This window comes from Megalobrama amblycephala, linkage group LG9, assembly GCF_018812025.1.
Source record: "Megalobrama amblycephala isolate DHTTF-2021 linkage group LG9, ASM1881202v1, whole genome shotgun sequence".
NCBI classification, from domain to species: Eukaryota; Metazoa; Chordata; class Actinopteri; order Cypriniformes; family Xenocyprididae; genus Megalobrama; species Megalobrama amblycephala.
Genome location: NC_063052.1, coordinates 17536217 through 17554607, shown reverse-complemented (window position 1 = coordinate 17554607; position 18391 = coordinate 17536217). Strand labels below are relative to the sequence as shown.

At 35.5% G+C, this 18391-nt stretch overlaps 2 protein-coding genes across 8 annotated transcripts in view; one reads left to right on the top strand and one right to left on the bottom strand.

The window, feature by feature from the left end:
* Positions 1 to 838: 838 nt before the first annotated feature.
* Positions 839 to 11088, top strand: fam210aa (family with sequence similarity 210 member Aa). Of its 4 annotated transcripts, none has more exons than XM_048201928.1 (5): positions 839 to 977; positions 1265 to 1307; positions 3169 to 3609; positions 9391 to 9502; positions 9882 to 11088. In XM_048201928.1, exons 3-5 carry the CDS (start codon positions 3239 to 3241, stop codon positions 10146 to 10148), a joined length of 750 nt encoding a protein of 249 aa, XP_048057885.1. In that variant the 5' UTR covers positions 839 to 977; positions 1265 to 1307; positions 3169 to 3238; the 3' UTR covers positions 10149 to 11088. The 4 variants fall into 4 exon arrangements, with proteins under 4 accessions (XP_048057885.1, XP_048057881.1, XP_048057883.1 ...); XM_048201924.1 differs by having other exon boundaries at positions 840 to 977; positions 3211 to 3609; XM_048201926.1 differs by having other exon boundaries at positions 869 to 1179; positions 3211 to 3609.
* A 2783-nt stretch (positions 11089 to 13871) lies between these two features.
* Positions 13872 to 18391, bottom strand: part of ldlrad4a (low density lipoprotein receptor class A domain containing 4a) — a 103110-nt gene continuing 98590 nt past the window's right edge. For all 4 annotated transcript variants that reach the window (XM_048201920.1, XM_048201923.1, XM_048201921.1 and 1 more), the window contains one exon: positions 13872 to 17674. In XM_048201920.1, the coding sequence (XP_048057877.1) occupies positions 17144 to 17674 (531 nt within the window). In that variant the 3' untranslated portion in view covers positions 13872 to 17143. The remainder of the gene's footprint in view (positions 17675 to 18391) is intronic.

Genomic DNA, 18391 nt, shown 5'->3' with positions numbered 1-18391 from the left:
TTCCCTATTCAACTTACGGAAGGAACGCAGCACCAGTTACATTTTTTCCGTAAGTAGAATAGGGAAGGCGTAGGACATACAGCGTAAGCTTTTTGAAGAATATACGAAAATGCGGTTTTGGGAGAAGCACTTGGAAGCAATCGTTTGTTTATATAAAGCATATACATTTAAATTTTTTTCGAAAATGACAGATCGTTTCGCTAGATAAGACCCTTATTCCTCGTCTGGTATCGTTTAAAGCCCTTTGAAGTTGCACTGAAACTGTAATTTTGACCTTCAACCGTTTGGAGGCCATTGAAGTCCATTATAAGGAGAATAATCCTGGAATGTTTTCATTAAAAACCTTAATTTCTTTTCGACTGAAGAAAGAAAGACATGAACATCTTGGATGACATGGCACCCCCATGTAAATTATCAGGAAGATTTTATTTGAAAGTGAACTAATCCTTTAATTCAGCGCCTCCAGTTGGATCTCCAACTTGGAATACTTTTTTAGGACTAGTTTATGGAAGTATGTTATTGTAAACATAAACCAAATGTAACAGCATTTTATACATATATAGATATAAATAAATGGACTAAATTTATAGCAGGAGAAAAGAGTTTTTTTTCTCTTTAACTAAAGTACAAAATTTTGAATAAATACTTGTTCCCCACATACACATATCACCGCATTTTTAACGTATTTTCAATAATTTTGTATGAAAACCGTTTAGTCGGAGATTGGCATTTCGTGTCCACCAATCATTCGCGACGTTGTCGTGCATTCTGGGAAATGTAGTTCAAGAGAGAGTCATTGTTCCATTGAAAATGGCTCCACAGTACGACTGTACTACATTTCCTACAACACAGTGCGAGCGCAGTCACCATGTGTAATGTTGCTGCGTCTTCTGAGGGGTACTGTGAATGACAGAAGGGACATGAATAACATGTGTCTGTGGTGGCGAAATCACATCATGCCGGGTTTAGTCACTTATGTATGTAGCTGTACATATTTCCGATGATCGTTTCTGTATGTTTAGACAGAAGGACGAGTGAAACTTTAATTAGTTTAGCAGATCAGACAGTAGACATCCCTTAGCAAAGCTAGCTGACTCACGTTTGGTGACTATCGTAGTATACTTCACACATGTGAAGTTATACCAAAAGATCTGAGTTTTAAATACGATTTTTTAGGAGGTTAGTCTGTGATTATTTCCAGAGAGTTTCTTTCTGAATGTGATTGAGCACGTGCAGCAGCTTAAGTTTTCCTTAATGTTTTCAGCTGTTCCAGCACCAGTGACGTCATTATCGATGGGATATTGAAGGTAAAGAAAGTAATTCATAATTTTATTTTACAGTGGAAAGATGTTCTTTTAGGCATTATTGTAAACTCCAAAGATAAACAGACTTGCACTTATTTTTTTTAATTTATTTTAATGGCCAAATTTCATATCCATAAATGTACATTTTCAGGTAAAAAACATGTTTTATAGCATTTAAAATTGAAGTGAAATATTATATTGACTCTATGTTACCCTCGAAGAAACAAAAAGCTATTCGAACTTTGCAAGTATGTACACTTTTTAACGTATTCTTATAATTTTATTTATATCCCCCCTAGCATTTCAAATTTCTGTATTGTTATTGTAGCCTAACTGTATGGATTGTGTTTCTTCAATAAATTAAAAATTAATCCACGTCAAATTGATATGATACCCTATGATAATTATTATTCTACAGGATATGTCTGTTTTCAAAAAAGGAATAAGTGAAATAGCATGCTTCAAATGAAGTCTGGCGTCAACACATTGTAATATGTAGTACAAATTATGGACACATATTTAGTAATCTATTAATACACATTATGCAAGTAAATATATGTGCTTTCAATAACAGTGTAATACCAAAAAATTAATAAAAGTAAATTATGGCAGATGCCGAGGTCACAGATGCAGTGGGGTCTAAAATGTGACAACTAGTTCAAACGCCTCTATTTTAAATTTTGTAATAAAAAAATGTAGGCTATAAACATTTTTAAATTACAGTTTGTGTGAAAGCTGAATTAAAAAAATAATATAAGTTTTAGAATGTCTTTGTTTTTTAATGACAGCAGCACTCAAGCTTATAAAAACAAAACCTTATGATGATCATGTGATCCAGAATGATTTAAAATTGTTCAAAGAGCCTCTTAAGATAGGGCTGCACAATTATTAATCGTGTGCAAAATAAAAGTCTGTGTTTACGTAATATATGTGTGTGTTATGTGTATAATATTTTTTTATATATAAATACACACACATACATGTATATCTTTAAGAAATATATGCATGTATAAATAAATAAATATATATATATATATATATATATATATATATAATATATATAAAATTTTTCTTAAATATTTACATGTATGTGTGTGTATTTATATATACATAATTATTTTACATATATTACGTAAACACAGACTTTTATTTTGCACACGATTAATCGCGATTAATAATTGTGCAGCCCTAGCTTAAGCTTTAATGGACTGTCTCAGATTTGCTCATACGAGTCCCAGAAAGAGTACAGAATCTTTAATTAATTTAATTTATTTATTTATTTATTTATTTTAAATAATTGAATTAAAAATTTATAATTTTCTTGTTTTTTTGTTGTTTTTTTTAAATCCTTAAAACACATTTCTGGGTTTAAATAAAATAATTATAAAATCAAATAGTGTCAATGTGGTCTCAGACTTTTGCTCCCCACTGTATATTGTGCATCTTTAGTACTACTGACCATTTATTTATATTATCCACCTTATTTTTCAACTCAGAAGTAAGGTGTTTTCTGTGAAACTTTATTAGCTGCTATAGGGAAATAACAAGAAGAATTTCAAAATGCAGTAAACTGTTTGTGCTACAAACCAGCGTTTTTTTTATAATTAAGACAATACATTAAAAAAAATATGGTAAGAAATGCCAGTTTGCAATATCAAGCAGTATAACAAGCTGTACAGCTAAAAATAAATATGGAGGCGAATGACACCGAAAGCCAGACACATTAAAATTACAAATGTCCCCACTAGCTCTTACCTGAAAAATAAGGTGGATAGGAGATCCTTTATGAATATGTTTTATCAGTCTAGAGTTCTTTACTTTGCATTTTTCTGAGATGTATTAAGCCATTGTCTTGCGCCCACAGTCAGGCCCCTGTCAGACTGTCTGCTTGTTTTTATGCTGACAGACCCTTGGGAGAAGAAGCTTGTTTTGCGATGCAGCGGTTTGTGTGTGCTAGAGTCTTCAGGCCTGCTGCCCTGCTGCAGATTGGTCCTCCGTCCTGTAGCCGGACCGCACAGAGACTGGATCCCCCGACCCGGCGGTGCTGGAAACAGCTGAGCTCCAGCCCACGATGGCTCAGCAGCTCCAGTGCGCTCTGCTCTCCGGCCTCTCAGAAGGACACCAGCAGAGATCATCTGGTAAACTCAGCTCCAGGGCAGGATGACCCAGACCCTCTGCAGGATAAATCCATCGGCCTCATTCAGAGATTCAAGAAAACCTTTAAGCAGTATGGCAAAGTCATGATCCCTGTGCACCTGTTGACGTCTACAGTGTGGTTCGGTACATTTTACTATGCTGCAATGAAGTAAGTATTACAGTTATGTAAATTTAGGTCAGAGGCTAAGATGGAGTATCAGAGTTACTACACAATAATAACCTGTTAGTCAAAGACCACTAACTATTGTAATAATAATTATTATAATAAAAGCTATTATAATGATGATAATTATTATATAATTATTGAAATAACTATTATAAAAATTACCAAATAAAAATAGGAAAAACACCTAAATAAAACAAAATAATAAATATATATGATAATATATATAATAATTTTATTTTAAATTACAACTGTAAAATTAGAATACTAATATTTATGTCTGTCTGTTCTCATTTTCAAATGTTAAAACATCAAACTTTTATTTTGAAACCGAAGGGAGCCTAATGCTTCTCTTTTTTTGATAAGCACTTCTCATTTTAAGTATGGGAAGATGGTTGGCACATGTTGCGTACGTAAATGTTAAAAGTCTTGTGAGGCAACATTTACTGAGAACTGAGCTGCTCTGAGACGCTGAAAACACTGGATCATGAGCTGTTCACGTGTAAATGAACACAGTGCTGCTCTTCACTATGAATTACGCAACACATATATTTATTTAAATAATGGCCTTCATGATTTGAGAATCACACTAAGGCATTTTGTGATTTCGCTTTTATTTTGATAAATCGTGCAAACCTAAATTTGTAGAGAGTATGGCCAGTGACCGCTGATGACCAACTATTTTAAATGTATAACATTTTAATAAAAAAATAATGTTAATAAAAAAGTATAATAAAATTAAATTTTTAGTATGTGATGAATGTGATATGATGAAATATGTATACAATATTTATAGATAAATATTATTTTAAAAATGGCAGCATATTAAAGGATTAGTTCACTTTAAAATGAAAATTACCCCAAGCTTTATTCACTCTCAAACCATCCTAGGTATATATGACTTTCTTCTTTCTGATGAACACAATCTGAGTTACATTAATAAATATTCTGATGCATCCAAGCTTTATAATGGCAGGGAACAGGACCAATGAGTATGAAGCTCAAGAAAGATCTACGCCTTCCGTATTCAACTTACTTTATAACGTTTTAAATATGGATATTTTTCTTACACAAATGCATCGCTTCGCTTTAGAAGGCCTTTATTAAAGATGCAGTAAGTGGTATTTGAATTACACTGTTGGATGTTGTTGATATTTTAAAGGTGCCCTAGAATTAAATATTGAATTTACCTTGGCATAGTTGAATAACAAGAGTTCAGTACATGGAAAAGACATACACTGAGTTTCAAACTCCATTGTTTCCTCCTTCTTATATTAATCTCATTTGTTTAAAAGACCTCCGAAGAACAGGCCAATCTCAACATAACACCGACTGTTACGTAACAGTCGGGATCATTAATATGTACGCCCCCAATATTTGCAAATGCCAGCTCATGTTCAAGCCATTAGACAAGGGCAGAACGTCTGGATGTGCACAGCAGAATCATCAGAGTAGGTAAGCAAGCAAGAACAATAGCGAAAAATGGCAGATGGAGCGATAATAACTGACATGATCCATGATAACATGATATTTTTAGTGATATTTGTAAACTGTCTTTCTAAATGTTTCATTAGCATGTTGCTAATGTACTGTTAAATGTGGTTAAAGTTACCATCGTTTCTTACTGTATTCACGGAGACAAGAGAGTCTTCGCTATTTTCATTTTTAAACACTTGCAGTCTGTATAATTCATAAACACAACTTCATTCTTTATAAATCTCTCCAACAGTGTGTAATGTTAGCTTTAGCCACAGAGCACTATCAAACTCATTCAGAATCAAATGTAAACATCCAAATAAATACAATACTTACGCGATTAGACATGCTGCATGACGAACACTTTGTAAAGATCCATTTTGAGGGTTATGTTAGCTGTGTGAACTGTTTATGCTGTTCAAGGCAAGCGCGAGCTCCGGGGGCGGGGGAGCACGAGAATTAAAGGGGCCGCAACCTATATATCGGTGCATAGTTAATGATGCCCCAAAATAGGCAGTTAAAAAAATGAATAAAAAAAAATCTATGGGGTATTTTGAGCTGAAACTTCACAGACACATTCAGGGGACACCTTAGACTTATATTACATCTTTTAAAAAGACGTTCTAGGGCACCTTTAAATCAACCCAAACAAACCCACCCCTCTCTTCATCGCATCACCTCCAAAACTCACACTCCAATTCTAACCACCTTGCTCCGAGTCAGACTCGAACCACTGCCTGATCGCTGCTGGCATGCGAGGCGAATGCACTACCAATGACGCTAAACACCTCATTCTCTAGCTGTCGTCAGTGTGTAGTGGTTTAACTGCAGAACTCTCACTATCTGGCCGCTGTTACACACACAATGTGAGTGGATGTCTGTTTATCAAAGCTGACATGCAACAAAATGTTTCACGAAAAATAAAGCGCAGTTGATGAACGAACGACAAGGAAGCACAAAAAATAAACATACAAAGTGTTCGTAGTCGCCAACAGCACAGCAGCTCCAGAAAAACCGTTTTACTCACATGATAAGCGGGATCAAAGCAGTTTTCAGGCCATCCCTCTTAGCTCTCTCCAGTGCTGGAAAGCTTTTCTAATATAACCGGGTCCTAAAGCACTTGCCCAGGCATAAACCTTCGTTCCCGTGATATTCTTTTGAGCTGTTTTGTATTGTGTCCCATTTCTCGTTCTGCAGTTTTCTTCTTATTTTCAAATCTCCCTCTTGCTCGTTCTCACTCCTCGACCATCATACGCCCGCTGATGCTGATTGGTTAGATGTTTGTTGTTGGACTCAGCCCGACTAACTTCCAAACAGTGGATTTTAAATATCACTGAGTCCCCTTTTAACCCCCTGGAGCTGTGTGAAGTATGTTTATGATGGATGGATGCACTTTATTCAGCTTCATACTCATTGGTCCCATTCATTGCTATTATAAAGCTTGGATATTTATTAAAGGGTTGGTTCACCCAAAAATAAAATTTCTGTCATAAAGTACTCACCCTCATGTTGTTCCACACCCGTAAGACCTTTGTTTGTCTTCGGAACACAAATTAAGATATTTTTGATGAAATCCGAGGGTATCAGATTATTTTACACTATTTTATCGATGTCTTTCTAGACCTTAAAATGTGCAATGACGTTGCTGCCTACGTTGTGGATTTCTTCAAAAATATCTTAATTTGTGTTCTAAAGACAAACAAAGGTCTTATGGGTTTGGGATGACATGAGGGTGAGTACTTAATGACAGAAATTTCATTTTTGGGTGAATAACCCTTTAATATAACTCCGATTCTGTCCATCAGAAAGAAGAAAGTCATAAACCTAGGATGGCTTTAGGGTGAGTAAAGCTTGGGGTAATTTTCATTTTAAAGTGAACTAATCCTTTAATAACGGCCTGCCTAATATATCAGTGTGTTGTTGATCATATTTATTAAAGCCAAAGAAATATAAAAGAAATACGACTAATATCCTACAAGAAGCACAACATAAAGCTTTTAAGTTCTGACTAAACAACCTGATAAATAAGGAATGTCTGTCAGAATTTGTCATACATTGTAAAAGTCTGTTCTCAGGCAGTAAACTGTTAACCAGGTGTCTGTGGGGTTAGATAGATAGGTAATTTTCTTTTTGCTTGGTCATTCTATCTGTATGGTGCGTGCTGGATTGAGGTAAATGGCACAATGGAATGTTTACTCTGCAATACATCTGGCTGAATGTGGGTCACCACTGTCTAGACATTTCAGAAATGTGGGAGGTGGTAATGGATGCTTGAATATGGGCTATTTCATTCACCATGACCTCACTCTTCAGGAAGCTCTGAGTTATCTGTTTGCCTTGTCATATGTTCCCCACCAATCTTCACAATTACATGTTTTAGCTGCTTAGACATTTGATTCTTATGTTAAGTGTTTTAAGTTTTTAATTAAAGGGATAGTTCACCCAAAAATGAAAATTCTGTCATAATTTACTCACCCTCAAGTTGTTCCAAACCTGAATGAATTTCTTTCTTCTGCTGAACACAAAGAAGATATTTCAAAGAACATGGTAACCAAACAGTCGATGTTATTTTTTTCCATACTATGAAAGTCATTGGGGTCCATCATCTGTTGTGAGTGAGTAACATAAATATAATATACATTTTAGGGTGAATCCTTTTAAGAAAATGTAAAAATATATATACAGTACAGTCCAAAAGTTTGGAACCACTAAGATTTTTAATGTTTTTAAAAGAAGTTTCGTCTGCTCACCAATGCTACATTTATTTAATTAAAAATACAGTAAAAACAGTCATATTGTGAAATATTATTACAATTTAAAATAACTGTTTTCTATTTAAATATATGTGACAAAGTAATTTATTCCTGTGATGCAAAGCTGAATTTTCAGCATCGTTACTCCATCGTTATGATCCTTCAGAAATCATTCTAATATGCTGATTTGCTGCTCAATAAACATTTATGATTATTTTCAATGTTGAAAACAGTTGTGTACTTTTTTTTTTTCAGGATTCCTTGATGAATAGAAAGTTCAAAAGAACAGCATTTATCTGAAATACAAAGCTTCTGTAGCATTATACACTACCGTTCAAAAGTTTGGGGTCAGTAAGAATTTTTATTTTTATTTTTTTGAAAATAAATTAAAGAAATGAATACTTTTATTCAACAAGGATGGATTAAATCAATCAAAAGTGGCAGTAAAGACATTTATAATGTTACAAAAGATTAGATTTCAGATAAACACTGTTCTTTTGAACTTTCTATTCATCAAATAATCCTGAAAAAAAATATTGTACACAAATATTTTGTACAATTGTACACATTAAATGTTTCTTGAGCAGCAGATCAGCATATTAGAATGATTTCTGAAGGATCATGTGACACTGAAGACTGGAGTAATGATGCTGAAAATTCAGCTTTGCCATCACAGGAATAAATTACTTTGTGAAATATATAAAATAGAAAACAGTTATTTTAAATTGTAATAATATTTCACAATATTACTGTTTTTTACTGTATTTTTAATTAAATAAATGTAGCCTTGGTGAGCAGATGAAACTTCTTTTAAAAACATTAAAAATATTAGTGGTTCCAAACTTTTGGACTGTACTGTATATCTGTGGAAAAAACTATACAGAATCTGTGGAAATGTGAATAATTTTAACAAAATAAGAGAGATCATGCAAAATGCATGTTATTTTTTTTATTTAGTACTGTCCTGAATAAGATATTTTACATAAAAGATGTTTTTATATATAGTCGACAAGAAAAAAAAAAGCTGAATTTATTAAAATAACCCCATTCATAAGTATGTGAACCATTGATTCTCAATACTGTGTGTGGTTACCTGGATGATCCACGACTGTTTTTTTGTTTTGTGATGGTTGTTCATGAGTCTCTTGTTTGTCCTGAGCAGTTAAACTGAGCTCTGTTCTTCAGAAAATTCCTCCAGGTCCTGCAGATTTTTCAGTTTTTAAGCATCTTTTGCATATTTGAACCCTTTCCAGCAGTGACTGAATGATTTTGAGATCCATTTTTTCACACTGCTGACAACTGAGGGACTCAAACACAACTATTAAAAAAGGTTCAAATATTCACTGATGCTCCAGAAGGAAACACGATGCATTAAGAGCTGGGGGGTGAAAACTTTTGAACAGGATGAAGATTTAGTACAGAAGCAACAGAAGATTCTTGCATTTCCCAGAAGAAAAATTAAGTATAATTTACCTTGATCTTCAAATTCAAAAAGTTTTTTTTCTCTCTCTCTCTCTCTCTCTTTTTTCTCCTGTAGAGGAGTGAATTTGGTGCCCTTTCTTGAGTATGTTGGGTTTCCTGACAAGGTTGTGAAACTCCTGGAGAACTCTCAGAGTGGCTATGCACTGACAGCATATGCCATGTACAAGGTGGGCTAAGTTATTTTTTTAATAAATTAATTGTTTAAATAATATAATTTACCAAGAAATTAATTGTAAATAAATTTGTTTCAAACTTTCCATTCAGCTATAGGACTTCAAGACCGATAAATATCACAGAGATTCAGTCAAAATCAAGACAATTTAGGTTCAGTTTTCCTGGAGAATTTGTATCTCGTAAAATTAAATGAATGACGTATTTTCAGACACAATTATTTCACCTACATGGCAGCTCATCTGAATTGAATGAATTAGAATGTCATTGACCTCAAACTTTGTGAGAGTCACTCACTACATGAACAAACTTCTTTTCAGTTCCTTTTCGTGCAAGTTAATGTGACGCTGGTTTAATTTTCTTGATTTCCTGAAGATCGCCACACCTGCGAGGTACACGGTGACTCTAGGAGGAACATCACTGTCCGTGAAGTACCTGAGGAAGCACGGCTACATGTCCACCCCTCCGCCTGTGAAGGAATACCTCCAGGAGAAGATGGAGGAGACCAAAGAGAGGATCTCTGGGAAAATGGAGGAGACCAAGGATCGTTTTTCCGAGAGAATGGAGGAAACGAAAGACAAGTTCACTGAAAAACTTCAAGAAACCAAAGACAAAGTGTCTTTCCGAAAGAAAAAGGAATAGGTTTATACACTTACGAAAGGTCACGAAGTGACTTTATCTCCCCATAATGTCATGAAGATTCACGTTATTAAACAATATAATACACTTTAAGGAAAGCATATTTAAAATATAATGTAGGCTGTAAGCTCTACACTCACTGTTCACGTACAGTAATAGGCTAAACTATCACAAGATGTGGCGGTATTATAATTCATAAATTGACCATAGTTTCTGGATATAAAACATCACAGCACACAAAGTCTACTGAAAGACGTTGGACTTAACTTGAAGTACCTTTTAACGAATGAGAGTGTGTTTTCTAAAGAGAACAGCTGGTATAATGTGCCCAATATCATATTTATAATACTGTTAGTTCCCTAACAACATAGCACTGGCTCTTTCGATTCTTGCATATGTTCATATTTAAATTATGGATTCAAAACAGCTGTCTGAATTGTCACACAAGTTACTAAGAATGATGTAGTCATGTTGTAAAATCTTGAATATTGATTGTAACTTTAGATATTATGCAAAACAGTGTTTGTCATAAAGCTGTAAATGTACGTTAAGATGTAATACAGCTTATACCGTTGCTTATAATATGGGAAATAGAAATGCAGAAAAATAATCACAAATTGTCCTGACGGTCATTCTGCAGATCATCAACATTCTTTATGTCCTATTTCGAATTCAGTATGTTCCTGCCATATTCATGTGTTTAATTTATGCAACCTCATTTTCAGTTGGTAGTCACATATTTCTCAAAATCCTTTTTTTTTTTTTGCTTTAATTTTGCTTAGTAACTGATGAAGTTTAATAATTGAACTGATTATTCCACAGCAAATGTCTCTGCTGGTGAAGCACTAGGGCTGTTTAGGTTTGATTGGATTGCAAAGCCTTCTGTCTGTTGAAGGATGTTCCACCTGGCTGTCAACAGTAACAATAAAAATGATAAACAATGTCTCATCTTATTTCAGATGGAATCATGAAGATGTTTGGCTTAAAAATTGAAGAGTTTTGAAAGGTATTTTTAGTATGCACATTGGATACATCACTGAAATGAACATTTCTTACTCATGATGTTTAATGATCACCAGTGATATTAGAATTATTGTAAACTGATTGAAATTTAAAGGTGCAGTATTATTTTTTTCTTCTTTTTTTGATCCATTGGTCCACTATACTTACAGTTTTTAGCGTGGATGCTTGAAGTTTATTACCAGAGCTGTTTCATACACACTTTTTTTTTGTATTCAATTAAATTTTGCAGATTGTTGGCGATCGCTGCTACAAGCCCTTTTCTAGCACACATATGGACACATTTAATTTGTTTATTTATATAAAGATAGTGTGTTTTGGAAAGTTCCTAATGCATCACAAGATTGTGTTACTTCCTAAAAAAGTCATTAATTGCATTACTTAGTTACTTTTTATGGAAAGTAATGCTTTTACTTGCGTTATTTTTTCTCACCTGAGCTGGGCTTGCTTGTTTTTTTAAAGGTGCCCTAGATTATGTTTTTAAAAGATGTAATATAAGTCTAATGTGTCTGTGAAGTTTCAGATCAAAATACCCCATAGATTTTTTTTTTATTAATTTTTTTAACTGCCTATTTTGGGGCATCATTATAAACGCGCTGATTTTATGCTGCGGCCCCTTTAAATCCCGTGGTCCACGCCCACAGAGCTCGTGCTTGCCTTGAACAGTGCCTTAACAAAGTTTACACAGCTAATATAACCCTAAAATGGATCTTTACAAAGTGTTCGTCATGCATGCGGCATGCATGCGTCGGATTATGTGAGTATTGTATACTGTTATATTGTTTACTTCTGATTTTGAATGAGTTTGATAGTGTTCCGTGGCTAACGGCGAATGCTACTCTGTTGGAGAGATTTATAAAGAATGAAGTTGTGTTTATGCATTATACAGACTGCAAGTGTTTAAAAATGAAAATAGCGACGGCTCTCTTGTCTCCGTGAATACAGTAATAACCGATGGTAACTTTAACCACATTTAACAGTACATTAGCAACATGCTAACGAAACATTTAGAAAGTTTACAAATATCACTAAAAATATCATGTTATCATGGATCATGTCAGTTATTATTGCTCCATCTGCCATTTTTCGCTATTGTTCTTGCTTGCTTACCTAGTCTGATGATTTGGTTGTGCACATCCAGACGTTAATACTGGCTGCCCTTGTCTAATGCCTTTTATAATGTTGGAAACGTGGGCTGGCATATGCAAATACTGTTACGTAACAGTTATGTTGAGATTCGCCTGTTCTTCGGAGGTCTTTTAAACAAATGAGATTTATATAAAAAGGAGGAAACAATGGAGTTTGAGACTCACTATGTCATTTCCATGTACTGAACTCTTGTTATTTAACAATGCCATGATAAATTCAATTTTTCATTCGAGGGCACCTTTAAATAACAAAAGTTATATTTTTAGCAAATGTAAAGGCCCTTTCACACCAAAAGTGAAATGAATAAGCTTCAGGGTGATCACAAATGTGATGTTTATCTAAAGTCATTTTTGCTTATTAGTATGTTTGAATTTGATCATCGAAGGTCAGCAGCAAACACATTGGTTACTAAAGTAAGATTAAATACATAAAGTATATTTGTTTAATTCAATGCTTTTAATTATTGCAGGTATTCTGGCTCTGCATTTCATTGTTTTTATTCATTTTGAGGAATACTGACTCTGTTTTTGTGCAAGTGAGAGTAAATGCGCACATTTAGAACTACAATAACCGTCATGTTTACACACCACGCCTCTGCACTTACTCTCGATTTCTCTCAACATGGAGACAGAAGAGCTGTCAGTCTATATAAGGGAACACAAAGTAACTTGCATTACTTATTTGAAAAAGTAACAGATATTTTATTGTAAATTTAAAAGTAATGTGTTACTTTACAAGTTACTTGAAACAAGTAATCTGATTATGTAACTTGTTACTTGTAATGCATTACCCCCAACACTGTACGTATATACTGTATAAGTGATTGTCTAAGTCAAATTGTAAGATCTCAACAGGAAGCAACCTGCCTTGGTTGCACATTTTCTCTGGGCTAGTCTTAGCATTTTTGTTTTCTTTTGGCAAACATTTCAAAATTTGGTACAAAATTAACTTTTTACAAGTAAATTTAGAAAATGTATGTGAAGCTGACAAAAGTGTAAAAAAATGAGCACATCATAGTTTAAGTATATTGTGAACGTTTCTTCAAGCAATTCATAAATTGAAAACGGCTATCCTAAAAACCTATGGGAAGATCCACAGCCTTCTGTGTTGACAAACATTGAAGTCAGGACTGAAAAGATGTAATGTTCTTAGATTGTGATTTCAACCGTGCATTGATATTCCTGCAAGTTATAGGCAAGCTGGCTAACTGTCATTCACATTTGCTGCTTGTTGAGAAGTGACTGATATTAAAGCTATTTTTACTATTACAGCTCAGTTGTTTTCAAAACAGTACAAGGTTTCTAGGAACAAGCTACTTTTAAAAATATCATACATGCTCTTCTAAAAATGTCACTCTGATTCATAGCTAAAAATAAATAAATAAATATGATACATTCAAAAAATATATTAGTTCATAAAAAAATTCAAATCTGAATCTTTTCTTTTATCATTATTATTATTATTGTGGGAATTAACCTTTGACTTTTTCACCTTTTAAGAAAAGTACTAGCATAATGGAGTGACAAACACAAAGCACAAAAGAGACTGATTCTCTGGTTCTTTTCCTCAACTTTAATTGCTCTCTCTAGCCATTTGATGACAGCGAAAGAACAAGCGTGGAATCGTTTCATGAGGGACTACAACAGTATCTTTGAGCAATAGTTTTATTGTTTTTTCCGTGTGTTTATTTTTTATGATTTTTTTTAATCGTTTTAGTCACCTTTTTCCTGTAAAAGTATTGCAATTAACAGACCTCAAACTGAAAACCGCTGACATCACAATTAAATAGAACAATAAAAATAAAAAGGCGTAAGGACAGCAGTGTTCCTTGCTCACTTAACTGTTTTTTTTTTTTTTTTCTTGTAAAAAAACAAAACAAAAAAGGTTCGTAGTCCACAATATGTCATACAGTCCTGTGATGTGATCTCGCTCAAGGCCAATGATGAACATTGCTGTGGTTTCGTCGGAGTTCCAGATCCATGGAACTAGATGCTGAAGTCAGCCACACAAGTCGTCAGTCAGTCATTCACTCGTTTATTCGTTCATTCAAGCGCGTACAGGGAACACCAAGTGTTTCTGGAGAGGCGGAGGAGCCTTTTGGTGCGGAGAGCTCGGAACGAGACTGCTATGCCGAGGAAAATGACAACATGAACATGCAGTAACAATCAGCTATGGGCTGGATTTTCCTCATGTATGCATTTGATGCTCTTTTATATACCACACAACTCGATTATGTGCATAAAAAAAGAACAAAACGGTAACCGTTTCCCACGGATGTCCCACCGATCCAATAAAGCCTCACCCTGAGCTGCTATATGATATGAACCACTAAACCTTCTCCCGGGTCAGAGAAAAGGACTCGTGGGAGCCCAAAAGTCGGCGATATGTTCCGTTCGTTTCGATAACTACGGTACAGTTACGTCATGCCGAGTTATTTTCTGCGATCGGTCGAGCGTGGTCATTACACGTCCAAACAGCTAGCAGTCACAAAATAAATTTCAATAAATAAAATGACAAGCGCTGGCATTTATAATTCTTTCTCTGGAAGTTACAAAAGCAGCAGCTAGTTATCCTTTATATAACTGCCTTATAATCAGAATATTTGTTTCATCACATAACAGATTTGCATTTACTGTATAGGAAAAAAATATAAGAAGTCTTTTTGTATTTCTGTGACCACACTGTAGCGTTTCTCTTTGCAAACTTTACTCTGTTTTACAAAAAAGACAAAGCACAATTGAAGGCATTCACAAAACTTGATGCCACCGTGTTAAAGTTTTCTTTTTAATATTATCTATACATTATATTACAGTATTAACAATGCTTTCTTGTGGTTTTCTACCCATTGGGTAGGATATGTGCATAATATATTCAAGTTATATACAGCACCGTACAAATAAACAGAGTCCGACTACTGAAAGAAGCACCATAGGAAGTGAGGCACAACAAAGGTGGGGACTTTTGAGTGCAAGTGGGTTTCTATGTCTGCTTAAACATGACTGTTAGGCACCGAATTTGCTCATGTAAATAGTAACATGCAAACCTCTCGGCTGCAAACGTAAAAAATACATTTGGATTGGTTTTCCTAGCACGACTATGACAGCGGAAATGCACTAATGTTAACGAAGAAAACAAAAACAGAGCACAAACATCTATGTCTCGGTTGGTAAGCAAATATAAACTAATGGGGAAGCGGACATAGGCCTACATACCGAACGAACAACAGCAGCAGTAGCAGTAGCAGCGCATAGCAGCAGCAGCAGCAATACAGTACGAACTCAAACTGCGCAGTCAGAATGAGTGACAGAAGCGGAGCCTATGACAGGAGGCTGTTTCGGAGCCAAAGCGGATGGGCGATAGTAGAATCTTGGTATTTAAGGGGAAAGAAGGTTGTATAAAAGCCTATTTCGGGGGGGGGGGGAGAAAGTGGCTTTCCCACCCAACTTTGACTAAATATCCTTTCGAACTGGTCACTTTAATAAATAGCTAGTTAATAAATAGGTTTTCTATGGTACTTTTTTTAAGGGAAGGCCAAAGACTGATGGTTTACAAAGCTCAGATGTGATCAAAAACACAATCAACATGTCTGAAAGCATTCCAAATGTGTGCCATGTGGTGATGATTGAATACAACTTCAAAAAATAAGGAAAGAAAAAAGCGGGATGTACCTCGTCATGATTGGTACACGTTTTGTTTGGATGAAATCTCAGAACAGATAAAAGAATAAATACTGGTGTTGAATAAACAGACAAATAACAGACAAAAGTGTGTTCCTGTGCTGCCTTGGAATAAAACGGCATTCCAGGAGATGAAAATAAGGGATAAAATATGAGATCCATATATGATTGTGAACTAAAGTATAGTATGGATAACTGGAAAAAACTATACGCATGCTTTTTTTTTTTTTTGTGGAAAACAAACATTATGAGATATGACACACTCATTCAGAAGGGGACAGGATGTGCATAAGACTACAGTTCCCATGATTCCCTTCCATTGGACCCCATGACAATGCTGAAGTGACGTAAGTTTAAAGTGCTACTCGACAGGATGAAAGTGGCGTATGTGTCGTAACTTCCATCTGCAGATATCCATGCCAATATCTCTCACTTGGTCAGTGGAAAAAGTGAACTGGAATTTGAACAGCTTGTTAAACCCCTTTTTTCTTTAAATAAGTGCCATGATGCAGTTCATTTATGGAGATTTTAGGCTGGATCAGAGTTCTACATCTCCATTTCAGGAAAACGAAAAACATAAAAAGGAAAGAAATAACTCCCAGGAACCATCAAAGACCGGTGACAGACTGACATATAAAAACTAAGGGTCGCTGTTTCTACTCTTTAAAGAATAAGTGCAACATAAAGACATTTGTTGTTGTTGTTGTTGTTGTTGTTGTGAGTCACATCCCCAAGATTTAAGATTTTATCATGGCACTCAATTTGGATTTTGATTGGTTATGAACAGTTTTTGTGCACAAATGCACACAAACGAATAGAAAATTGTTCAATCCTATGACCTATGTGGTCTCTCACGCAAACAATCTGTGCCAACACACGTGTTCTTTAAATACAGGAAAGCATACAAAACCAAACAAACAAAGAGATTTAGCCAAGGAGCCCAAACATCCATACAAGGCCCCGAAGTTCTAGCAAAATGAAACAAAAAATACAAAAAAATAAACTTTGTAAGCTTGGTTCCTCAATTTTCAATTCAAATTGTGCAAGGGGAGTGGTCTAACAGTGAAGCCACTCCCCTTTAGGTCCAGGAGGAAGTACCAGAGAGCACAGGTGACGGCACGCACTCTCTACTGCCCTCTCCATGCCTCCTAGTCACACGGGTTTGTCTCGCCGGCTATCCTTAACCTTGACGAACAGGGTTGTGCTTGCGCCAGGCTGGGGGGAGCGACTGGCTGTCCTCTGGTTGGAGGGTGGTGCGTTATTGCTGTGCTGGTGCAGGAAGGAGGCGGAGCCTGGGCACGTCTGACCCATCACCTCGCTATAGGTGGGTGGCGGCCCCTCCACGTGCGAGTTCGAGGCACTCTTGCCAGAGTTGCTGCTTGGGGGTCGTGGCCCGCCTCCGTGCACATAAACGTCTATCAGGTCGCTGTCGAAAATGGTCCGGTTGGGGGGCGCGCGTACGGACGCGCGGCTGAGCTCGAGCTGCTGCTCAGGGTCTCTGAGCTGCAGGGTACAAGGGCCCTTGTAGGGCGGCAGCTCCTCACCATCTGACAGGCAGATGGTGGGTGGCAAGTGGATGTCCTGCTGCAGGTATGGGTAGGTGGGCTGGAAGCGGCTGAATCGGTCCCTTTGCATAAATGAAGGTGGGTTGAAGCGATCTCCGCTCCGTGGCCCATACATCACCTGAACACAGAGAAGAAAATATTCATTAACCCTTTAGAACTTAACCTAAGAATAAAAAAGCACAAATGTTTTTGTAAACATGCAGCCAGATTAATTATTCAATAAACTATTAATAAAATCAATATACTCTACTTGTCAAAAGTTTGGGGTTGGCATGATTTTTTTAATGTTTTTGCTCATATTTTTGCTTCATTTATTTTATCAAAAGTATTTATTACTATTTAAAATATGTATTTTCTATATTAATATATTTTAAAATGTAATTTTTTCAATTTTTGCAGTATTTACTCCAGTCTTTATTGTCACATGATCCTTCAGAAATCATTCTAATATGCTGATTTGGTGCTCAAAAACATTTATTATTATCATCAATATTGAAAACAGTTGTGCTGCTTAAAGGGTTAGTTCACCCAAAAATGAAATAAGAAAGTCAATCTTCGGAACACAAATTACGATATTTTAGTTGAAATCCGATGGCTTCGTGAGGCCTGCATAGGGAGCAATGACATTTCCTCTCTCAAGATCCATAAAGGTACTAAAAACACTAAATCAGTTCATGCGAGTACAGTGGTTCAATATTAATATCATAAAGCGCCGAGAATATTTTTGGTGCGCCTTCCATAGTGACTTACATAGTGATGGATCAGCGTGTCGAATCAGCTGTTCGGAGCGTGATTTCAGCAGTTTGGCTGTTTGACACAATCCGAATCATGATTT

Excerpts from the sequence above, each read along its gene's own strand:
- fam210aa (XM_048201928.1), top strand. The coding sequence starts at position 3,239 with ATGCAGCGGTTTGTGTGTGCTAGAGTCTTCAGGCCTGCTGCCCTGCTG. Across the intron at positions 3,610-9,390 it reads TTTTACTATGCTGCAATGAA|AGGAGTGAATTTGGTGCCCT; the intron begins GTAAGTATTACA and ends TTTCTCCTGTAG. Across the intron at positions 9,503-9,881 it reads CAGCATATGCCATGTACAAG|ATCGCCACACCTGCGAGGTA; the intron begins GTGGGCTAAGTT and ends GATTTCCTGAAG.